Raw genomic sequence first — 23,547 nt, 5'->3', positions numbered from 1 at the left:
TAAAACCAGGCTAATGAGACTAATATCCCGACACAGCACCGGATGAAAAAGTGCAAAACTACAACTAGATGAAAAAGAGATTGAAGAAACCAAAATATTCAAATATCTTAGTGCATTGATAAATCAAACATCAACTGAGCAAGAATGGAAAAAACCATATCGAGAGAAAAGCAAAATCTCTAGCTCGATTGGGACGCTATTTTCATGTCAAATTTGGAACCCATTCACTAAAAGCAATAATTCTATTATATAGACAAAAAGTAGTACCTATTTTAACATACGCTGGAGAAACAATAATTAATCAACATACAATGAAATGGCAACAATACGAGGAAGAAAAACTCTCAGCCTATCCAACTCATTTCCAAGCTCAAGAATTCGGTATGAACTGGCCTTACAATCCCTTGAATCAATCATTACCTGGAAAAAAATGGACCTCTATAGAAAAATAATTTGCCAGGACAAAATTCTGTCTTTAAATATACTTAAGGAAAAAGAAAGAACCCTGTATGTGCAACAGCCCTGCATTACTGGTCTAATGAGATAAAAAAGAAAATGAAAACTGAAGACATCAGTGAAGATATGCTTATAAATAGACTACAACATGCCAAAAGAAGAGTGCAACAGAATGACTGGATCAAAACAATAGAGGAACAATCTAAATATAAACGAGCAATGATCTGTTCAATAGAAGTAAGAGCCCCCAATGAGTTACCTCCATACTTAGTATGTTTTCCAGACCAATCAATAAGAGACCTTTTTCTACGCTTCCGCTTAAATATACTTCCAACTCGTGATTATCTATTTAGCATTAAACATCCAGCAACCACGACCACAGACTGCCGATTTTGTAAAATTGAAAAAACCAGAGAGACTCTTTTCCATGTAATTATGGTTTGTGATGCTTTGATGGACAAAAAAAACTTGTTCAAAGACTTCTTTAAAATCTCTAAGAAGCAGATGAGTACAGAGGAAGGATGGGCACATCTTCTGAAAGGACATGACAAGAATTTAATTTTCACAGTAATCACATTTTGGATTGCAATTTTGAACGACAGACTGTTGTAAGAAACACAAGCATATATGTCAATCCAATTTTTGTATTTTGTAAAGGACAAAATGAAAAGTTTGTATAATCAAACAAAACATTTAATAAAAATAAAAAAACTCCAAGGTGCAAAGGATATTGTTTCTGGATCTCAAGGTACACAAATGTTCAAATTCAATGCAAAGATGGACATTTTTGGTTGGATTTACAAGTGAACAAATGTTCACAGTTCCAGGGAGTGTCTCCTTTCCTAAGATTCCACAACAACAAAAGTTACAACAAACAGTAATCAAGTTCCTTCTCCATTCTGGAGAATTACACCCTTCCCCAGGTTTACTCTTTAGAAAAATCTGAACCTAATGTGACTTCCAAGGCATTCTTTTCTTTACTGTATTACAATGTGGGTGCGTGTCATGACACCCACACGACCCACACGTACAATCCAGACCACCCCACCTGAGACCTGCTCCAGACATTCCACGCAGATTCACATCCCTAGAATCCATCACGCGCGGAGTTCCGCGCTGGGAAAACATCAATCAGGCTCCTGCCGATTGTGGCCCCGATGGAAACGCCGGCACCACTTCCTGGTCACGTGCCATCCGATACCGGTCACGTGATACTAGGAGATTTCACCCAACGAATCCTGTTGCCGCTTCCTGCTCCTCTGCATCACGTGACATGCCATGCCGCCCATGTGACCTGATGGGGAAGCAGTCACATGATCTGGTCTCTGGCATAAAGGAACACTGATCACGGACTACTCCGCTTCTCAGCTGTTTAACAGTGTTCGAGTGGCATTTCATTTTGCTTGGATCCCGTTCTTCTGGCTATTAGAGCTTGAGTTTTGGAATTGGACTGCTTTCATTTTTTCCCTTGGATTTGTTGCTTGGATTTTTGACCTCGTGCTTCGTGTTACTGGACTGCCTTCGCTTGTACCTCGGAATTGGTGTTTTGGAACTTTTGCTTCTCAGGATTTTGGAACTTTGGCTCACGGACTTAGGACTGCCTCTGGATACCGTTCTGCTTTTGTAGACTCTGTCCTTTGAATGCTGAGCACTACTTCAGGTGCATTCATCAAGGGGAACCAGGTTACCCGTCCTCCTCTGGGTGTTCTATTATTCTCCACCACCTGGGGTCTACCCGCTCCCTCCTCTCACTACAACATTGGTAGGTGCTGTTCTTACTTCCTTCCTACTATTGCCCTTTGTGATTATTCACCTCGTATTCACGATTTCCTAACCTGCTTCCCTTGCAGCTACCTGGTACCCGCGCTCCTGCCTCTTGTGCACCCGTGGTCTCAATAACTGGTTAGGGAGCATTCTTTGATTTCTCCTTGACCGGTGCTTGGGGACGGAGGTGTCCATAGACATTGCAGTAATCTCGGCGTGACAGAACACAGGCTCACGGGTTGCCTTGTCCGGCTCGTCTTCACTCTTGTAGCACTTCACAATCTCAAAGGCATGCGTCTCTCCTGCCAGGACTTTCCCACTGTTACTTTTCCTTTTATCCATGAAACGATATTAGCCCAATGTTGCAGTATCGTTCCTTGCTTAACAATGTTCATTTCAATAATAGCTCTCTTTTTCATACAAGGGGATTTTGACCCTTTTCCATATTTATTTTACTTTCCTTCCCAATTCTGTCTCTTTTGAGCAAAGGGCTCAGCAACCCATTTACAGGTTTGTAAAACTCTTCACATAGTTCATGGGTTGTTTCTATGAAGCGGGGTACACTTAAAGGCAACACAGTAATGCTTCTGCCATCCCTGGGCTTACCGTGTGCTTGTAGTGTCCCTTGCGCTTCTCTGTTTCGTTTTCCTCCATGTTGCTGGATCAGCGTGCACCCTGCCAGCTGCTGCGTCTTCACTGTGTCCTTCTCTGCTATATGCGTTCCGTCTTCATTATTCTGTCCCTCTTCCCCGTCTCAGTGGTTACCATACCGTTCTTTATATGATGTTCATGAAGTTGGGATGAGATCTTTGGGAGTAGTAATGATCACTCCCAATGTCTCCTCCTCGTATCAGTAATTGATATAGTGTCCTTTGTGTCAGGTTGGGAATACTAAGAATGCGTCTGGTAAGTGATTGAGTGAGTGTGTTACAGTATGCCGTTAAGGCATTAGGAATGGAGGGAAAACCTGCACAAAGGAATGGGGGGCATGTGATTTCCTCCAATGGTGTCATGTGACTCTTCTGAGGGTCACCTCCCACCAGGTGGTCCTCCCTCTTATAGCTGCCCCCCAGGGTCAGGATCAGGTAGCAGCTGCTGTCCCCTGGCCACTTAGAGAGAGGGTACCTCAGGGAAAGGAGTGTTGATATCATCGGATTCCTCGCGATGGGTAATGAAGGACTGTGACAAGGATGGGTGATGCCACGGGCAATCAGCGATTGTGACTAGGGATGGGGGTGCAAGGGAAAGGGTAATCATGCACCGTGATATTTTCATATGCTTCTGATTGTTCATAATATTATATATTACCATTGTTCCCCTTATTCACATGCTTCTGCTTGTAACATTCTGAGTAATTAGCTTGTTCGTATACTTCTGTTTGTTTGTAATATAAACAAATAATGAGCATTGTGTGCATTTCAAAAATATAGATACATTCCTAATTGTTTTACATCTAAATATCTGGAGTTTGGCTGATGCGATTTTCATAATTTCTAAATCATAAACAACTTCATGATAAAGTGTACATGTGTGTCAAAAAATGTCAGAAATCTGATTTCTCAAAATGGAAGTTTCAACATTTCAATTTCTCTATAGAGCTCTCCATTATATGAATGTGACAAAATGCCTGATCTCAATGTCTTATACTAAAAATACATGCTCCCTAACAAAAGCTATGCTTCGCATGCTTAATCAAATCTGTCAGGTTCAGAACCTTGCCAAATTTGGTGAAGATCCTTCTACCTGTTCAGAAGTTAAACGGAATGTATTTTTTCATTTTAACATAGAATGTGCAATGTAACCTTAAGTAAATAGTTGCAACCACAACTCTATAAAATACATATATATAAACATTCTAAAATAAATATTTAAAAAAAAAGACTTAAGGTTACTTTAACAAAAAGCAAACTCTACAAACAGTAGAAATAACTTTATGATACAAAAACTAATACCATACTGATACAAATTCAACGATGAAGCTCAAATTCAAAACTATGAATTTCACCTGAAGCTATTGGGATTCTGCAATGCCCCACCTATGATTCAGTGTTTTGTAGGTGAGATGGTCTATGGCGATCTGGACATTGTTAGGATAACATATCTGAATTACATCCTGATTTACTTGGCAGATATACGGTCAAACATACAACAAGTAAGAAAGGTAATTCAATTTTTTCAGGAAAACTGACTATATGTAAACTGTCTAGGTGCCAGTTTCATGTTACCTCTGTAAACATCTTGGGTTGCATCATCACCCCCGAAGGGATGAAGGTGGACCTACGCAAGACTGAGGCCATAAAAGAGTGGCTGCATCTCACCAACCATTTTCAGTGGACCCCAGAGACCCAACAAGCTTTCTTGGAGATGAGAAAAAATGTGCACAAGCGTTGCTGCTTCGTCACCCCAATCCTAACATGCCTCATTACATAGAGGCTGATGTGGTCCTAGGGGCTGTTCCCACTCAACAGATGGGAGAAAGATTACCCTTAGCATTCTACTCTAGAAAGATCAGTCCAGCCGAACAAAACTACATCATCCTTGAAAAATAACTTGTCACCATTCTTGTAAAGCTGATTTAATGGTTACATTATCTGGAAGGCACTGTACTGGTAACCATTCACACAGATCATAAGAATATGCAACAGCTCAGGAAACTAAACTGTGTAAACCAACGGCTGACCCAGTGGTTCTTGTTCTTGTCCTGGTATAACGTCCAGATAATCTACACACCAGGTGCTATCCATGCCAGAGTAGACATCCTCTTCAGACGTCACCCTGAACCCACGTCCACATGATCGCCTCTCTTGTTTATGTCTCAACAATTAGTGGTGGTAATAGGGTAGAAACCCTTTTGCACTAATTCTGCCAGGTGGCTTAAGGCAACCACAAGTGGCAAAACCTTCTGCAGAAAGTTGAATGGCAGAAAAGGGATGGATTGTATTTTAGGGATACACAGTTATTCATTCCAACCCCGGAAGTACAGGAGCAAGTCTTAAAATGGAGCCATAATTTTCCATCAAAAGTTCACGGAGGAGTGGGTTTAAAACCATTGAACTAGTGCAATGCAGCTTTTGGAGCCTGCTCTTATCCAACATTGCCTGTAATTTGTGTAGAAATGGGCAGTGTGTGCTTCCATAAAGAGATGCGGCAGGCTCTGCACAGTGATCTCACCATACTGCAAGAATTACAGCACCTGTGTCACATATTTATATCAACTTAGTGAAAAATCCTCTGCACTCTTGGAGATACATCTGAATAACTGTGTTAGTGGACTACTACATTATAGCTGGCCATTTTATAACCAAATATCACAAAAAGAAGAAACAAATGATCCCTCTCTCCGCCTATAAATATAGGGTTGTGTGATAGTTTCTATTATACAATACAGGACATCATGTTCTCTTCAACCACCAGATTATGTCACAATTGTCGCAGAGCAAACCAGGACATAGTAAATGTAAATGATAAACCACTCTTCACTTTATCACAAAATATAGTTTTTTAATCACTCATACAAAATACATATTTTTACATAAAACAGAATAATTATTCCCAAAAAAAAATAATTGAACATAATTAAAACACAGATATATCTGTGATGGGGTTCTTTGTCACAAATACAACACACCACATGAAATTGTAGCAGTTTAGATGAAAAGACTTAAGTTGTTTTTAGTCTTCTACAGTAGTTGACATGTTTCGGCCCTTGGGTAGAATCGGGCACTATCCCTAGCTCTTGTTGAACCCTTGATATTATGGCCTTCTTCAGGACAAGTGTATTTCTTCCAAGTAGTATTATTGCTTTTGTATACCCCATATGCAAGGTAGCATATATCTAAAAAACATTTAAAAACAACAACATATTATCTTATGATAGTGGTTACACAACCTCAATACAGTGTCTTTCAGTTCATTTTTTGTATCAATTCATTATTTTTTCTGAAGACCTGGTCTATATATCTCGTTTTGTCTCCTACAAGACTTTGTATTAAGACAGTCTAAGCGAAAAAATAAGACAAAATCAGGAAACACATTTCAAGAAGAACATTTATCCACTTTGTGTTGCACCTGCATATTCTTCTAAAGTGCAATATTTGTGTTAAAAATGACATCTCTAAATAATATATACATATCACACAACCCTTACTTACATCTAAATATAGGCGTGAGTGCACCGTGGCAAGATTTTTGCCTGTGCTCCTTTCCCAATTTTCAGAAAATGTGGTTCTTCAGTCACCATATCATTTCTAATCTTGATTGCATACGTAGTTACACCCACACTCAAATTTCTTATGGTATGTGTCTAGTACAAATCTAGATGAGGATTTAGAAAGAAAGGGAAAAATGAAAAAGTGGATATAGCTAAATTTCTCTGAAGAATTCCACCTTTACTTTTTAATTTTAAAAATGTTTTTGTCTATTTTTAGACTCTATATGCACTCAGAATTGTGCAGCAAATTTTTCGCCAGTGTATTCAATTCACTTTAAAACAGGCTTACATTTATATAGTTTTACAAAGGAATAGGCCATTGCTTATGTTTAACAGTCACGCATGGTCTCTCATCGCAGCCAGAGGCAGATAAAAAGGCGGTTGGAAATGCGGGCTCTATACACCTCACTACACAAAGCCAAAATATGACGAGATATTGCGTCTTAGTGATTTCTCAAAACAAAACAAGGTGGTTTGAAAAGTTTTTGCATTTTTTCATCTAGTACCGCGGTGCTGCGATATGCCGTTCTCGTGCGCATAAGCTGCAAAACTAGTACAGTTTTAACAAAGTTGGAGCATGCCGTATTTGCCACATGTTGACATTCAAGAGCCCCATTAAAAAAGTAGAAATAGGCCGGGCGTGTTACTCCAAATTAATAACAGCGGGTCGGTTCCAACTCGTAAAATACCGACAGCAAAAGGATAACCTTTTGCCACATACCTTATGTTCGCAGGCTTCAGCGTACATCGCAACGTTTCCAAGACCAGATATCAAACGGACCGCTGGGACGAGGGAGAAAGTTTCCAGGCCACTTGCTTTCCATCCTACGTTTGCCGTGCTGCCGTGGCCGTGTGTTGCCATCCAAGGATTGGGCTCAGCAACACGTCCGATGGCTGTCTTTGTTTATATCGGGCGCGTCTTTTATCACGTGATCAGATAAAGATGAATCTGTTCTGCTGAACCTTTTTCTGTGAGGTAGGTAAGTCTCCAGTGGTAAGTTATGCTGGGAGCCTGCCTCCGCTCATTGTTATTGTTGTAAAACTGCTTTGTAATCTATTCACAGCATCTGATCTATGAAAGATCCAATGCTGGGGAAGGAATAAGTTACTTACCTGTAACTCCTGTTCTTCAGCATTGGCATCTTTCATAGATTCACATGCGACCCTCCCACCTACCCCTCATGGATCATCTTTTGGCTCTTTCTGCCACTCATGTGAGCTGCCAAATCTGAAGATGGCCGACAAAGGAGGATCTAAGGAAGGTGTTCCTATTGGCTGTGGGCAGTATGACCCAAAGATGACTGTAATAGAGCACGTAAGTGACAGAGCAATTTAAACAAACTGAAAACGTTAAATGTTACCGAGGATTCCCAGCCTGACCACAGGGACTATTCACAGCATGTGAATCTATGAAAGATACCAATGCTGGAGAATGGGAGTTACGTTACAGGTAAGTAACTTATTCTTATTTGCCGGTGGGGGCCTGATTTACCTCCAGCTTTTGGCTGGAGGTAAATCAGTGACCCCCACCAGCAAACTTGTGTTTTTCCGGCGTGGGAAAAGTGCTGGGCACAAATTCAACTGACCTTTTACCAGAATTTTTCCTTCAATGGCAAAAATATAATGAGGGCCACTGTCTTCTAGTGCCAATTCAAGATGCCCTTATGGAATATATTGTTTTTGAGGCAAATCACACGTGTTCAGGATTCCAAATTGTATACCTACCTTTTCCTTTTTAGCAGCTGATTCCCTGTAAGTTAACAGAGTTTATCTTAGTAATCCTGCTTTCGGCACCACAACCACTGTAAAATTGGTATTGGGTTTAACTACACCTCCATCGTGCAACCACTTCCCTACTGGTAGGTAGTACAGGACAGGTGTACAACATCAGTAAGAGGATCCTGAGTTGCCATACTAATAACGTTTTATCTTTTTATCCTTATATTTTTGTATCATTAAGCTTAACCTCTATGATTCCTCTTTGGTGACTAAATAGTGAGATTTGATTAGTATGCTCTATGCTCTAATTGCCAAGACTCCCAACTTGGGCGTGGTTGCCACGATTTTCTTCTAACCCACTAGCCAGAGCCAAAATACTCGACATGACAATTTACAATCAGTTTACTGGAGCTGGACAGTTGTATGGTTGAGTAACACTTCTTGGAGGGCATTAAAAGTTGAAGCAGGCTCCTGTATGGTACCGAAATGTTCATGAACGTGAGAAATGGCATATCCCTAACTTAGGCCTCCAAGACTTTGCCCACATAAAAGGAAGGTTTATCCATCTTTCCTGCTAAGGGAAAACCCAGCCCGGACCATGGGACCACCTTTACACATTTGAGAACAAGAATATTATGGGGAGGACTGGACCGCCTCACTGAGCTGCTTGTCACACCTGAGAGAGGACCGGTCAATGGGCAACTCACGCCCGCTTCCCATTTAATACCTAGAGCAGGGGGGTGGGAGGTACTGTTTTCTCCCATGCAGCTACCGGGCACACAGACTAAATTTAATTCTCTTATGCAACCAGGAACACCGGAAAGAAGAAAGCTCATGTCTCCCTTCCAGTTGCAAGCACAAGAAAGACTAAAGCACCTTTCGCCATTCCCTCCACTAAAGGTAATGGAAAATACGCCAATGCTGCACCAAACCCAGGAGGAACAGGATTTCTACCTCAACAGTCCTCCGTTTTTAGTATTTAGCCCACCCACTCCCCTGTGGTGTGCAAATACACTCCAAAATAAACTCGAGGGGAAAGCCACACAGCAACAGACAAGCAGAGAGAGAGGGTAACTGGTCATTGCATCGAATGAAATAGCATCGAATGCCCTACCAGAGGAAAAAAAGCATTGATAAAAAGCATTAAAAAAAGCATTGAATGCTTTTATAAAAAGGTAAAGGGTTTAGTTTAATTAAAATGGGGTTTAAAGGTTAAAAGAGGAGGGTTTGGGGGGACCCCCCATTAAAAACCTTTTTTTTTAAATGCATTTGATGCTTTTTTTTGGATGCTTTTTCTCCTCTGATATGGCATTCAATGCTATTGCATTCGATGCAATGACTATAAACCAGAGAGAGCAACAACTTTGCATTTCAGTGTAAACTCGCTTCTGGCTGGAGTAATCAGTGAGGGCGACTTCTCTTTTAATAGACTTCCACCAGAGGATAGGACTACACAGTTTCCATACCATCAACCATGCTCAAGCCAATCATGTGATCCATCCAGCCAGTAAGGGACCATTTAGCAGAAACCATATGTAAGGGACTACCCCTAGGATATGACTTGACACAAGGGAGTTTGGTAATACAAAACTGTTAAATGGTTTTGTTGAAGAGCAGGAAGAATGCTGGTGAGGAGACGCAGTTTGTAAAAACAAGAGAGGAGAGGAAGATTGTTAGTCTGATTCTCCTCTCAAAGTTTAACAGATGGAGAGGAGTGCTGGATTGTATGATGTGGAGGGGAGAAGTAGATTGTAAGACCATGGAAGAAGAGAAGATTTTGCAGGCAGAGTGGGGGAGAGAAGAGGCAAAGTGGTAAAATAGGAAAAGAGGGCAGATAACGGAAAGGAGGCCTAGACCAAGGAGAAGGAGTAGTGGCCTAAAGAGAGGAAAGAGAAAGGAAGGGCCAAGGCTGTTGCCAAAGAGAAAGTACCCAAGGAGAAAATAGACAAAGAAAGCTCATATTGGGACTAAACCAAGATAGAGCCTGAAAAATGATCACCTGAGGACTAACCCAGAAGGAATAAATAGATACCTGTATTGTGCTGAGACGTAAACACCCGATCTATCCGGTCAATTTCAATAATGAACACTAAAATGAGTTTGTTTGTCACATCATTTGTAACAGTTCATTTCTTATGGTGCCAGTGTGAGACGTGCCCGACCTGCCACAAAGTCCACCCATCCCTAGGGAGTGTCTGAAAGTTTCAGGAGCCTGCCATGGGTCATCTCCAAACAAGAATCTCGGGCAACTTGACAAATCCCTGGTTTGTGGTTTGTGTGCCTGACACAAGAAACACAGAAGCCCAATCTTCAGACCCTTGTCTTAGTTGTATGACATTATTTCTGCATGTGATTTCTTGGCTTGAAAAGAGAGGGTCATACTGGGAACACATTTGCATATGAAAATCCTATCTGGGTGCAATGGAATACTGTCCCGACACCACCACCCCATGTTGGATTAGCAATCAAGCTAACTAGAGTCCTACCTATAAAACATTTAGGAAATTTATTGATGTTAATATTTTTCACATCAATCCCTCTGAACAAAGAAGATGCTGCTGCCTGTTTCCAATGCGAAAACATTTGGTGTACCAAAGAGTGGTAGTGCGGACAACAGACCAAACAACCTTTGGTTATTTTATTTACTGATTCCGAAGAAGAACTACAAGCCTCTATTTTTCCCATAAACAATCTAGTGATAGTTCAAATTCCTTGCCTGTATCAAAGATCTAAGAGAGTTCCTGTTCCAGACGGAGAGATTGGCCAACATGAACAGTCCCAACCCTGGGGTGATTGTCTGTAGACTTCTCACCAAAATAAACTGCAAGGAGGTGTAGTACAACATTTTTTCCAACTCGCTGAGAAAACCCTCTAGCTATCCCCCTTATGGAATTGAAATATGTAGGAATGTCGAGTGAGCAGAAGATGGAATCCAGCACTCGAAGTAAAATCGACTGGAACCCTGCTAATTAGGGCATCTACGAGGAATTAGTGAGATAAGGATTCCCTGAGAATGCCTTAATAGTTGAAGCAGTAAGCCTCTTGACCAGGCAAGCGCAGAGTTCATCATAGTTGGTTGCCCAATACAAAGCATTGGCATCCCACTGTAAGAACACACAAAAAAACAGGATGAGATCCAGCCGGTACAAGATTTATATAAGGTTTTAACAACGACATACTGTGCGCGCACTTACAGGTGCATTAAAAATCTTCATAATTATTTTATCAATGCTGAAAGAATTCAGGGAGACAAATCTTTGTTCAATTCGAAATTTGGCACACATCCATGGCTCAGGTGCTTGAAGAACTGTCACAATATTATCAAGGGAGGCCTAGTCTATTACCCCAGTACAGGTTAAACAATTACAATACACACTTATCCTACATTGATATGCATAAATGGCATTGCGACTGTCTCTTATACTCTTTCAAAATGCTGAAGGTAAAGAGGAGCATAAATAAGGGAACAAACGAGAGTAAACATTGTCCACAGTATTTTGTTTTTAAGACTTCGTTGGTCAGTTATAATCTCCATGCCTTGAAAGTTGATGGTGTCATTCGTTCGTTTTCAGCCTTTGTTGGTTCAGGACTGATGTACTTTGGCACTGTGCAGGCATACCCTTACACCCATCTTCTACCTGTGTAATACCTTATACCACTATGAAGCAGCTGTGGTTATTTTATGTGGAATAAATGTGCAAAATAAGGCAATACTATCTAATAATTTTCTCATCAAATGTAAGTTTGATTGCCTTAACAGGATAGTGAAACGATGTATTTATCTTGATCATAATATTCAGGTACACAAAGAGACTTGGGCACAATAACACAAGCAAGAAGAGTCACTGGATCAGGAAGTCAGATAAAAATCTAAACCGTTGTGTACGCAGATCAAGTGGCTCACAAGCGGCAGTAAGAGAACACTTCGTCAGACAGGTATGTGGTAAGCAAGTGTGTAGGAATCTACCTAGATTCACTTCTTTTTCTGTAATCTGATTTTTAAAAATGTTCACATTACTTAGAAACTATGTAGAAAACTCTTGTGCTTTACAAGGAATATGGTGCTCAGTGTCAGCCACCTTGGGGCCACACTGAAATACTGTGTAAGCTAGCATTGTCTGTGCTTCCAGGACTCAGGCGATTCTACTTTTGGTTAAGATGCCACATTCTAATTCAGTGTATGCACGTGTTAAACCCATTTAAGCCTTTCACTATATTCATGTGGGTTGTAGGCTTGAAGTCATGCACTTTGCATGGTAACCGCATTTAGTTTATTAACCTTACCTTTTACCAGATGATCATGGGAGTTATGGAGAATACCCCTGTTTAGGCTGTCAGGGGAAACGTAGATTTATGAATGACATTTGGGGCAGGACCAAGCCTGATTGCACATGTAATGGCTTGGCAGGCTGGAAACGATGGTGTGGAGTTGTGCCCATAATTATTATTGATTCAGGGCCTTCCAGCCATCACCTTTTGTTTTTGCATAAATCATTAGGAAGTTGACGGTTCCAGACTAAGCAGTGATGAGGCACATTTACTGACATGCCCCCCCAACCCCCCCAAAGCGTTGACTTTGCGTAGTTGGTATTGGGCATCATGCTGCAGTTGTGCTATTGCACAATAAAGAACATTATTTTGTGAGAAAATCCACATCTATGTCTCCCGACTTTGGGTGTCGGAGTAGCATTTTTGACGGCTCCTACCTGCACTCCCTGTGCTTGCAGTACTTGGGAACATAGGTACTCTAGGAAGGAGACTACACAGAGGTTCAGAGTACCCCTTAGAAATGGCTGAGAAGTGGGATGAACTTTACAATAGCATGCCCCTAACAGACTTGGATCTTAAATATATATTCCCTCTTTAAGGCTTTAAGTATTTGCCCACAGCGATTCATTTGTATTTTGCCTTCATTTTAATAATCATTTGCCAGATTACCATATTCTTTTCTAAACAACTGTTTTATACAGTTTTTGGTGCAATACCACATTAGTCAATTACATCACATTTCCATTGCTTTATATTTAAAATGTGATAATTATGACATTTATTTTGCGTCCTTAATTTCTTTTTTTCAAGAACGATGCTATTTATATAATTTTTTTCTTCGTTTTATTTTTTCTTCATCAGTTCTGATTTAATATAATCATGTGAAAAGTTTAAATATAAACTGAAACACATTATTAAATAAATTAAATTAAAGAGGGAAAGCGGTTTAGTAGAACTTCAGCACAGTGATTCCTTTATGGCTCACCCGACAAGGAGCAGCTCATTGAGCTGTGTGGTGTCTAGGAACATGTTCCGAGGTGCCTCCTTGGTCTAATTTTGGTGCTTGTACTACAACGTGACCTAAACCAGGATTTCCCTTCATGTACAGGTTTTGTAGGTCTCCTAACCAAAAGACAAGTTTTTTTTTCCAGCCGATTTTAGGTGGCCTACAAAAATAGAAAAAATGACATTTCCTCGAACCCCGCCCCCTCAGCATACCTCCCACCCTCCACCCCCACCCCCTCTTGCCCCATTTGCTACAGATCAGGGGTTTCACCCCCAATGCCCCATCCTCTCAGCCACCGCCACACCATTACACACACACACACACACACACACACACACACACACAAACAAACACACCCACCCAAAACACACACAAGCGCACACTTACCCGTTCTCCCTCCTGGCCGCTTCCAGGTCCTGGCGTGCATGTCAGCCCCTGCGCGCACTTGTGTGTGTTGTAGGGGCTGACAGTTCGATTTAGAAAGACTGCTCTGTGCGGTCAGAGTGGTCTTTTTAAAAAAGCGAATGGAAAAAAAACGATTTACAATGGGTCTTTTGACCTAGAACGGATGTACCACACATGTAGCTTATATTGACCACTCAATCAAAATGCTGCAATACTTGCTGCACTCTTGGAGTGCATACCTGGGCTTTGTTTGGTGGTCCTTTCAGGCCTGTAAATAAATGGCCCAAAACCATAGGTAAGTCCACAACCTCTGAGATTGCACAAGTCACACAGTTGTTGACGGAGTCGTACCCCTGATGGATTACTAACGCTCAGGTATGAGGGTGTGCCCTAGAACACCATGCGAGGGTCAGTGAAAATCCAAATTCTTCCACATTATTGTAGGTAGAAAACAGCAGACAAAGAGAGAAGCTTACAGGGTGGGTACCAGGTCATCAAAATCTGGCCCTAGAAGGAGCTTTTCAGGAAACCTTGACATAGCTTAGCAGTTGTAGTCAAGGGGAAAGTCCTCTCTTAGCAATGGGTCAGGCACTTCATGATATATCCACCAGGAACACACAGGACAGGTGCAAATCAGTTTTTATTTTATCCCGTTGACCTAGGCTGGACCCCCTATTGGAGAGGTCAGTGATGTTATGGCTTAGGTGGGATTTTCCTGCCAGGTTGTACTCCAAACTTCTCTTCATCAAGAGGGCCACATTCAGCATGCACAGTGTTAGGAAAGATTTCGTAATTGTAGGTAATTTTCCTTCCATGTGGCAACCCCTAAACTTTTTGCTGTTGTTTTTCACCTTGTTCTCGACTTTGCCAGAGAAGTGCAGCCTTCTGCCGCACTCCTCTGGGCTTTCGCTCCTTTCTTACGGGGAAACTGACATGCCCTTAAGACAGTCAGTACCGGGGAACGCTGTTTCCTGTAGTTTCTTTTATCATGTTGCGGCTTTCATGCAACATGACACAAGAGGGCACTGTAAGCTAAGTTACAGCTCTCTTGGGTCTCTAGCCTTCTACAAGCCCTAGATACTCGTTTAGGATTGTATCTGATCGGTGCAAGTGATTCAGGGACGGGAATGGTGGCAGCGATCGTTTCTTGTGTTTTGAGCTCCTTTTGGCGTTCTAAGCACGTTTCTCGCGCTTAACCCAAAATGGTGGCCTGGGTCCCAAAATGGCCAGACCACGAGGCTCCTTTGTCCTGTCCGCTGACCGTCTTGCTCCCTTCACCTTCCCCAGGTCAAGCCGACCCGGGGCCTTCCTTATTTGGGCATGTACTTTCCCGCAAAACACAGATGCTTTTGCGGGCTTCTACATGTCTTGTGTGTGCCTCCAGGATGTGGGCTGGGATGTCTGGTCCCAATACACATCCTGGGTGCCAGAGAGTCTAGGGTGGTGTGAATGCCTGGGACCACCGTGGTCCGTGATTGGTCCACGTTGGTGTGAGTGTTGATGAGTGGATCTCCCATTGGGTCCCCTCCGTTTTGGCGCGAAGGGAACCGTGGATAAGAGGGGGCTGGAAACACCACTACCAGGTCGATCTCCTGAGTTCTCACGAACGAAGGAATACAGGAGCCAAGTATCCTGCAACCAAAAGGCTGGACCGAGGAATCGCTGGTGACCCGCTGAAGGACTTCTCCTCTGCACTGCTGTCGCCTTGTGAAACCCTTTTCACCTTTGATCGAACCAGAAGGCCTGTACTGGTACTTCGACCCTTGGAATAGCGGCAACAGCTATTCTCGGCATCTTCACCATCTCCTGCCAGTAAGCCTTCGGAAGCGTCTCTGGGCCATCCAGCTGACTGACCAGCTTACACGGGAGTCTTGCTCTGTAACCGCCGCCAGGTTGTGTAGTATTTCGAGTCCTTGTCACTCTCACATGCTTCGTACACTTGGCGTTCCCAGGTCTGATGTGAGTAGTGTACATTTGGGTCAGATACACACGGCCGCTCCGTTGCCCTGCTGTTGACGTCTTTTTACTCAACACAACGACGAGGCGTTCCCTGCTCTTCTGAACCTGCCAGCTGCTGAAACTGACGCGGAGAAGCCTGGATATGCTTGCATCGGGGACCGGTGAGTAGCATAGCTAGGATCTGGTCGCCCTCCTGCAGGAGCCCATTGCTTTTCCCCGCTGTGTCAAACAGCACCCTTTTCCGTACTCGCGCTCTGCTTCTGCCCACTGTGGAGGTTGCGCTTGAGTCGCGGAACTTGTTCTTCTTCTTTTGTGCACTAAACTGCCTGATTTCCCTCGAAGAGCTTCTTCTTTTGCCCGTTGGCACCAAAGCGTGCAGGTACATTTGAGCACTAGGCTCCACTCTTCGCAGGGCTCGGACTTCCATCTAGTTAGGTGCCTCTGAAGGCGAACTGGGTCTAAGCATTATTGCGCACTGCCTGTTTTCCCTCCCTTTTAGGTGGACTACACATTTCGTGCATATAACGCTTGAGACTTGTTGTATTTGTATATATATTGTGTTGATATGGTATGTGTTGGTTTACTATCGTTATATTGTGATTTTCTTGCTACGGTCATTGTTTTAAAGGCCTTGAAATAAATGTGTATATATTTTTAATATAACAACTGTTTGGAGTAGTTTGTAAGTGTTCTTGCTTTGTGTGCTCATTGCGGGCTTTCAGTCACCCTCACCCCTCTTGAGACCTAGTCTTGACCGCCGCGATCGCTACCTTGATTGGTCTGGCTCGTCCAGAGGTTACCCTGTTCCAAGTAATTAGGTTGGCCTTCTGAACTTCTGCGCCACCAGGACAGAGTTCAGAAATCCGTCTTAACACACAGGTGCTGCTATGAGGTTATATTATCTGAATTAGGTTGCATGCCAACTGTAGAAAAGTCAGTAAGGGGTGATATTAGGAACTTTGGTGCAGGGTTGAAGTGGTTCAAATTCCCCTGCTTCCTCCGGTTCCCTTACTCTATGTATTTTTGTATACTAATGGCAGCCATTGTTTTTTTACCAAACAGTGCAGTATATCTAAGGCAGGTGAATGCAGACGCAATTTTAGCCGCGTGGCAACCGTTTATTTATTTAGATAATACAGATTTTGAAGATGATCTTGCCCTTGATATTGTAGGAAAGGGCAATTTTTAGTCTGGCATTTCAGATGCCAAATAACTTAACCAATATTGTTCAGTCAGCAACAGGATATGTTGACTCTGCTTCTAGAGACACGTGTCTAGAACCCGATGTCTGCTGAAATCCCTGGGTGAAAGGATCAAAATCTACCTCTGAAGCACAAGAAATAGTGATGTTGAGCTGAGTAAAGAAAAAAATCAGCAAACCCATTGCAAAATCCCTTTCAGCTAGTATGAAGAGCCCTAGAAATTAGGTATTTGAACCTAAAGGGAAGCGGATAGAGGGAGATCTTTCTGGGGCTTGCGTGGCTTCAGTTTCGACATTCCAGGGCCTAGCAACTCACCACACCAATGATAGGCAACATTCTATAACATTTACCTTCCTGGGAATCGATAACTGAAGACTTTCGAATGGATTGTGTCCTCCCATGTATTGCTCATCTTAGATATATCCTTACCTTTAGGTTTCGCCTCAGAATTTTTTTCTCTCTCTCCAGCAGAGGGCGCTCCACTCGAGGCCGCGGCATCGATGTCCCTCGGCAGCATCCGTCGAGCACTGACGTAATCCCAGTGCCTCGAGCGTGCCCGTTTGCTTCAGTTCCGTTTTTCCGTTTGCTTTGGATCGAGTAAAACGGTGCTTCAGTATTTTGTGAGAAAAAGCGATGTCGTCGTCTTCGAACCCTTCCACAATGCAGACAGGCTTTAAAAAATTCCTAAAATGTGGAAAGAAAATGTCCCTGACGGATCCACATAAGAACTGTCTATGGTGCCTCAGTCCCGACCACCGTACAGAAGACTGTGGTTCGTGCCAGTCGATGACCCACAAAGCCCTAAAAGAGCGGAGAGGTAAACTGGCGATGGGGGAGGGTGTTTTGAAAAAAAGAGACTCGGACGAGTCTTCGAAATCATATCATAAAAAACATCACTTGAAAAGTAGATCAAGGAAGTCTTCTTCTTCGTCTTCTAAGAAAGCTAAGAAGAGATGGCATCGATCTCCCTCATCCTCTTTGACATCTTCGGAAGAGGTTATGACATGTCCATCTAAACATGACTCTCAAAGGAAATGGGAGGCTTTTTGAGTATCCATGCAAAAAATTTTGAGAACGCACCCCAGACCCCCTCAAAAATAGCTAAAGAAGACCATGCTCCTGCTCACAAGAAAGGTGACAGAGGAAGGTGCAAAACAAGAAAGGCTCATAAAAAGACGTCGAGAACGTCATCGAGAGACTCTTCTCGATCACCTCATAAGTCAGATCCTTCGGTGCATAAATCGAAGGCAGAGGGAAACAAAATGGCATTGAAAGATCATATGCCATCGAAGTCGACATCAACGCGGTCAAAGACTTCGAAGCTCCTCGAGTCGACAACTCCCTCGAAGGAAGCTACGTCGAGCTCGCGCTCGAAGACCAAGAAAGCTCCTTCGACGGTTTCCACGGCTTCTTCGACGATTACATCGAGGTCGTCGAAAGTTCCTTCAACGATGTCGTAGGAAGTGATTAAAACTTCAGCGCCATCAACTCTTTCGTCGATGCCCAAACCTTTAATAAAGGAAAGACCTGTAATGCCTGAAAAGGTTTTTCATCCTGAGAATCGACATGATTTTTTCAGGACCATGTCATCCATTTATGAGGGAGAATCATCAAAAGAAGAGGAAGTAACCTCTGCTGGTGTTAAATTTGGCACAAGATCTGTCCAAGAGGAATTAATTAATCCTCAATCAAGAATTCAAGATCTACAAGAATGTTTGCAAACAACAAGTGGCCTGGATACTCCTCCAGAGTATGAATTTGACCAACGAGACCCATCAGAACAGGTTGATACGATGTATACAAGACTCATGAGCAGAGTTACAAAATTTATGGGGTGCGGTAGGAGTTCACCAGTCAGTCATGATGACATGACGGATATATTATCTGGAACACCCCAACAAGACCCCATTCTACCATTTCATATTGCATTACAAAGAAGGGTTAGTTCTGTATGGGAACATCCTGAAGCCATGGGTGCAGTGAATAGAAAGTTTGTGGCAAAATATAGACCTTGTACATCTGATCCGGAATACCTCAGCAAACTACCAACTCCGGAAAGCTTAGTAGTACAGGCAGCCACTTCCACAAAGAATGCGGCATACCCTACAATCCCTCCAGATACGGATAAAAAGGTGGATGCATCTTCTAGGAAAATCTTCACATCTGGCAGTATGGCTTTGAAGGCTACTAATGAAACTGTACCTTGGCAAGGTTAACATATACCCTGTGGGACTGCATGTCGGCGGCAGCTGAACACATCCCAGAAGGTGAAGAACGTGATGGCTTTCTAGCTATTATAAGGGATGGAAAGGAGGCTTCGGGAGAATGCCTTCAATCAGGATTGGACACAGCTGACAGTATCAGCAGGTCCATGGCGACTAGCACAGTGCTATGTAGATTTGCGTGGCTAAGAAAGTCTGAGTTTGCTCCTGATGTGCAATCCAAACTTCTTAATATGCCCTTTGATGTCTCTAGGTTAATCGGTAGCAAGGCAGATGAAAGTTTGGAGAAGCTACAGACCTCCAAAGCGGCGGCAAAATCTCTGAGTGCCGCTATAAGACAACCTCAGCAATACCCCTACACAGGCTCATCTTCCTGGAGGGGTCGTCCTTTTCGCTATTATTCCTCAATTGGAAGAGGAAGAGGGCAGGCGAATCAGAGAGGTCAAATAAAATTTCCTCGGCGACGAGGAAAAGGTGCTAGATCATCCTCAGCAACAGCATCTGTACCACCAGCCTCTACTGCAGCTGCCGCAAAACCACTCTGAGGTTTTGACCCACAAGGCCCCGGTGGGAGGCAGAATCTCACAGCATGTAGAAGAATGGCGGGGCATTACTTCAGATGCTTGGGCACTGGAAACAGTATCCCAAGGTTCCTGCCTTCCTTTTCTAAAGAAACCTCAGAATCATCCTCCGGAATACAACTCTGCCAAGCATCCGGATCCGTCTCTTGCCCGGGGGTCCGAAGCGAAGGGCAGACATAGAGAAGGGAAATTCCTGTTTTGACCTGTTCGGACCAGGAGGACCCAGGGCCCGAACCCCTGCTCAGACAGCAGGTAAGCATGCTGTGATATTATGTGCCGTTCCCATGTCCCCCACCCCCGTTATTATTTGCTTGCGTTTCCAGCCTTAGCTTACTCCTGTCAATCCTGCGTTCCCATCCCTCTTAGCCCCCCCGCCCACTACATCATACCACTGCAGGAGTTTTGTTTGATACGCTATTGCTCCCCCATCACTGTGTTGTTAAAAATGCTTGGATTTGACCGTGTGGACTCTTGTATCATGCTGTGCCATTTTCATCCTGAATCCTGTCTTGCATTTGCTGTTCCCTGCAACATTTTGTGTTATCACCGACTCTGCAAATGCATTAGTCTCTCCCCACTTGCCTCTCCACTCTTTCTCACTGCTCACTCTATTCTCTCCTCTTCTCACTTTCTTCCATTTCCCTCTCTTCTCCCCCTTCCCTTCTTTACTCTATGCACTTACTCATTCAGAATTGTGACTCGGACATAGTATGATAGCTACATTGTTTGTCTCCCCACACCCCCTCTCATTTCTCGTCCTCCCCCTTCCTCTCCAGCACTATCAGAAATGTTGTCAGGCCTAGTACGTTAGATGCCTGTCTTTTCCCTTTCCCTTCACACCCACATCCTCCCTCCATTATCTGTGTCTTGGCCTGGTGACATTTCAGATAGTGCAAGAGCGGAGTACAATAGTAAATTTAACATTCTTATTGTCGAAGGCCTTGTAAGAATGTTCATGGTTTGTATTTTCCAGTGTTCCTTCCCTTGCCTTGAAGCGCTTTGAAACACATAGTTTATCTGTATAGCGCCTATACACAATCATATATCATATAGCATATACTCCCCTAATGTTCTCATACAAGCAGTGGCAAGTATCAATATTCTATGGACAACCATCAACCAAAGACCGCTAGGATTTAAGCAAAAACAATAAATGCTCTGGCCCTACTATATGGGCATGGCACAGGAACATTATAAGGGGAAGTGTGGTTTATAAACTCGAAATCCTTCCCACTGTACTCATTTGATCTCCTTGGTCTCCCCACACCCTATTAGGTATCCTTGATGACTTCATATAATTTTGTATTACCAGAAGTGGAGGGTGTCAATGCCGACAGACCCCCTGTTTGTGCTTCCTGCTCTACTAACACTACATTTTTAAAACCTGTTATTTTCAGGTTCTTTTGTGCATAAAAATGCCCCATTTGCCATTTACATTCCTTGTAAAGACTAACTTAATCTAAGATTAAGTCAAAAGCCATTGGAAATTCACCTGGACTAGATTTTCACTTCCACTAGATTGATTTTACTTGCTGCACATTAACATGTTCTATTCTTAATATTCAATGTATTACTGTGTTTATTTGTGTTGCAAGCAGTTTACCACCACCTGAATGATAATATATTCTGTTGAAATATGAATGATGCTCCCCATTTCATCTGATAAGCAAATGTTGCTCATTTGCCACTTAATTTGAGATTAAGTTGGAGTTTACAATGAATGAAAGTGGCAAATGGGGCATTTTTAAGCACAAAAGACAATTAGCACTGTCAAAACATGTAGGTTTTAAAGAACATTTTACTGTCGTTTAGGGTTATTCCTCAGGGAATATTTGGGCGGATAGTGGCAAATGCTATTTTTAAGCACATTCGGCTAGTAATATAGGTCGCAAATTGGAGCATTCAAAGACCACTGTACCAAGAGATATCGTGAGGAATGTATTAGCATTTCAATAAAACATTTTAAATTCATTTGTCTGTAATGAAAGAATGTTTTAAAATCATGGTCAAGTCTGCATGCATCTTGCTTATTTGCCCATTATCCAAATGCCAGATGTTCATAGTATTGAACCATAATTCGAATAGATTGTGTCCTCCATGTATTCCTCATCTTATGAAATCTCCATATCCAGCTTTAGCAGCTTCGGATATCTCACAAATCAGCTAAGGTTGAATATGAAGGTTTTTCCAGCAGGGGGTGCTGCACATCGATGCCTGTCGACTCAATGTCCCTCGAAGGCCTCTGTCTTCATGTCGACGTCATCGATGGTATACAGCGCGCGCAGCAACCGTTCGCTTCAGTTCTGTTTTTCTGCAAGAGCTATCGCTTTGGAAATCTGTGTGCTTCAGTTCCTTGACTAGATACCTTTGAGTTCAGTGATAAAGAATGGCATTGTCGTCTTCGTCATCAACTCCTATATCAGGGTTCAAGAAGTGTCACGCCTGCAGGGCAAATAAATGGCCCTTACGGACCCCCATCAGGTATGTCGGTGGTGCCTAGGATCCACTCATTTCACATTGGAGTTTGAGTCCACCCTATCGATGACAGCGAAAGCCCTGAGAGAGCATTCAGGGAAGTTAACTGCAGATAGGTCTCATAAATCCCCTTCGACGACTCTGTCGAAAAAGCAATCCTCTGACAAGTTGAGAGAAGTCCCACCCCGTCGAAAAGAAAGCTAAATGGTCCCTATCACGCAGTGGTTCACACCACTTGACATTCTCACAGCGTTTGAAGAAAAGGCAGCACAGATTGCCATCTTCATCATCGAGTTCCTCCCCGGAACGGGTCACTTGCCCGACCAAATCGACCCCACCGGCTGAATGGGAGAGATTCAGACTTAAAATGCTCAAAGTATTCGAGAATGCGGCCACAACCCCCTCAAAGAAAGATAAGAGCCATGCCCATGTCGACAAACACGACAAAAAGAAGGCAAAGCACAAAACCCATGCACCCTTGGGCCTGGGTGTCCAGGAGAAAACTCCTTGGGACCCCTCAGAGGTTCCCTCGAGTAGAGAAAAGACTCCTTCGAAAAATAAAGTCACCGACGCCATCAGCGCCGAAAGACTCGATGTCAGGGATGTCGAGAAAACTTTCACCCCATCACCAAGGAAATACTTTTTTGAGTCACTTTCCTCAATGTATGAGGATGTTGAGCCATCTTCGATGAATCATCACATCTAATTGGGTTATAGTGTGGGGCACCATGGGACAAGGAGGAATCAAGAAATAAAAAATCTTTAAGAAACCGTACAGACTGCAAATGAGTTGATCACTGCCCCATAAATTGAGTTTGGAAGACCATATCCCTCAGACCATGCTGATGGATCCTACAGACAACCGATGTCCAGGTTTGTAGAATATCTGGGTTGGAGTAAGCCTGCACCTCTGTTTGAACAGTACGACCTCACAGATATTTTAGGTAAGGGACGCCAGGAGGACCCTATTCGTCCTTTTCATGTAGCCCTGCAAAGGTGAGTGAATGCCAACTTGGAGAAGCCAGAATTAATTCTGGCAGTGAATACAAAATTGAGAAGTAAGTGCAGAGCATCGAGCAGTGACCCCTGTTATCTGACATAGCATCCAGCTCCCAAAAGTTTGGTAGTTCAGGCTGGCACAAACAAAATGCATACCCAACTATCCCCCTGGATAGAGATGACAAGCGGTATGCTGCTTTGTTATTTTTGTTGTTTGTTATTTTGCATTTGTATAGCACCTTATGTACCATTGGTATGATCTCAAGGCGCTGGTAGGTTG

At 42.9% G+C, this 23,547-nt stretch overlaps 1 protein-coding gene across 7 annotated transcripts in view; it reads left to right on the top strand.

The window, feature by feature from the left end:
• PHC3 (polyhomeotic homolog 3) overlaps window positions 1-23,547 on the top strand; it is a 1,926,480-nt gene that overhangs the window by 1,811,744 nt on the left and 91,189 nt on the right. For all 7 annotated transcript variants that reach the window (XM_069618558.1, XM_069618559.1, XM_069618556.1 and 4 more), the window contains one exon: window positions 11,950-12,085. In XM_069618558.1, coding sequence (XP_069474659.1) covers window positions 11,950-12,085 — 136 coding nt within the window. The remainder of the gene's footprint in view (window positions 1-11,949; window positions 12,086-23,547) is intronic.

This window comes from Ambystoma mexicanum, chromosome 10 (assembly GCF_040938575.1).
Source record: "Ambystoma mexicanum isolate Mex_15411 chromosome 10, UKY_AmexF1_1, whole genome shotgun sequence".
NCBI classification, from domain to species: Eukaryota; Metazoa; Chordata; class Amphibia; order Caudata; family Ambystomatidae; genus Ambystoma; species Ambystoma mexicanum.
This window is presented reverse-complemented; position numbering and strand designations above follow the sequence as displayed.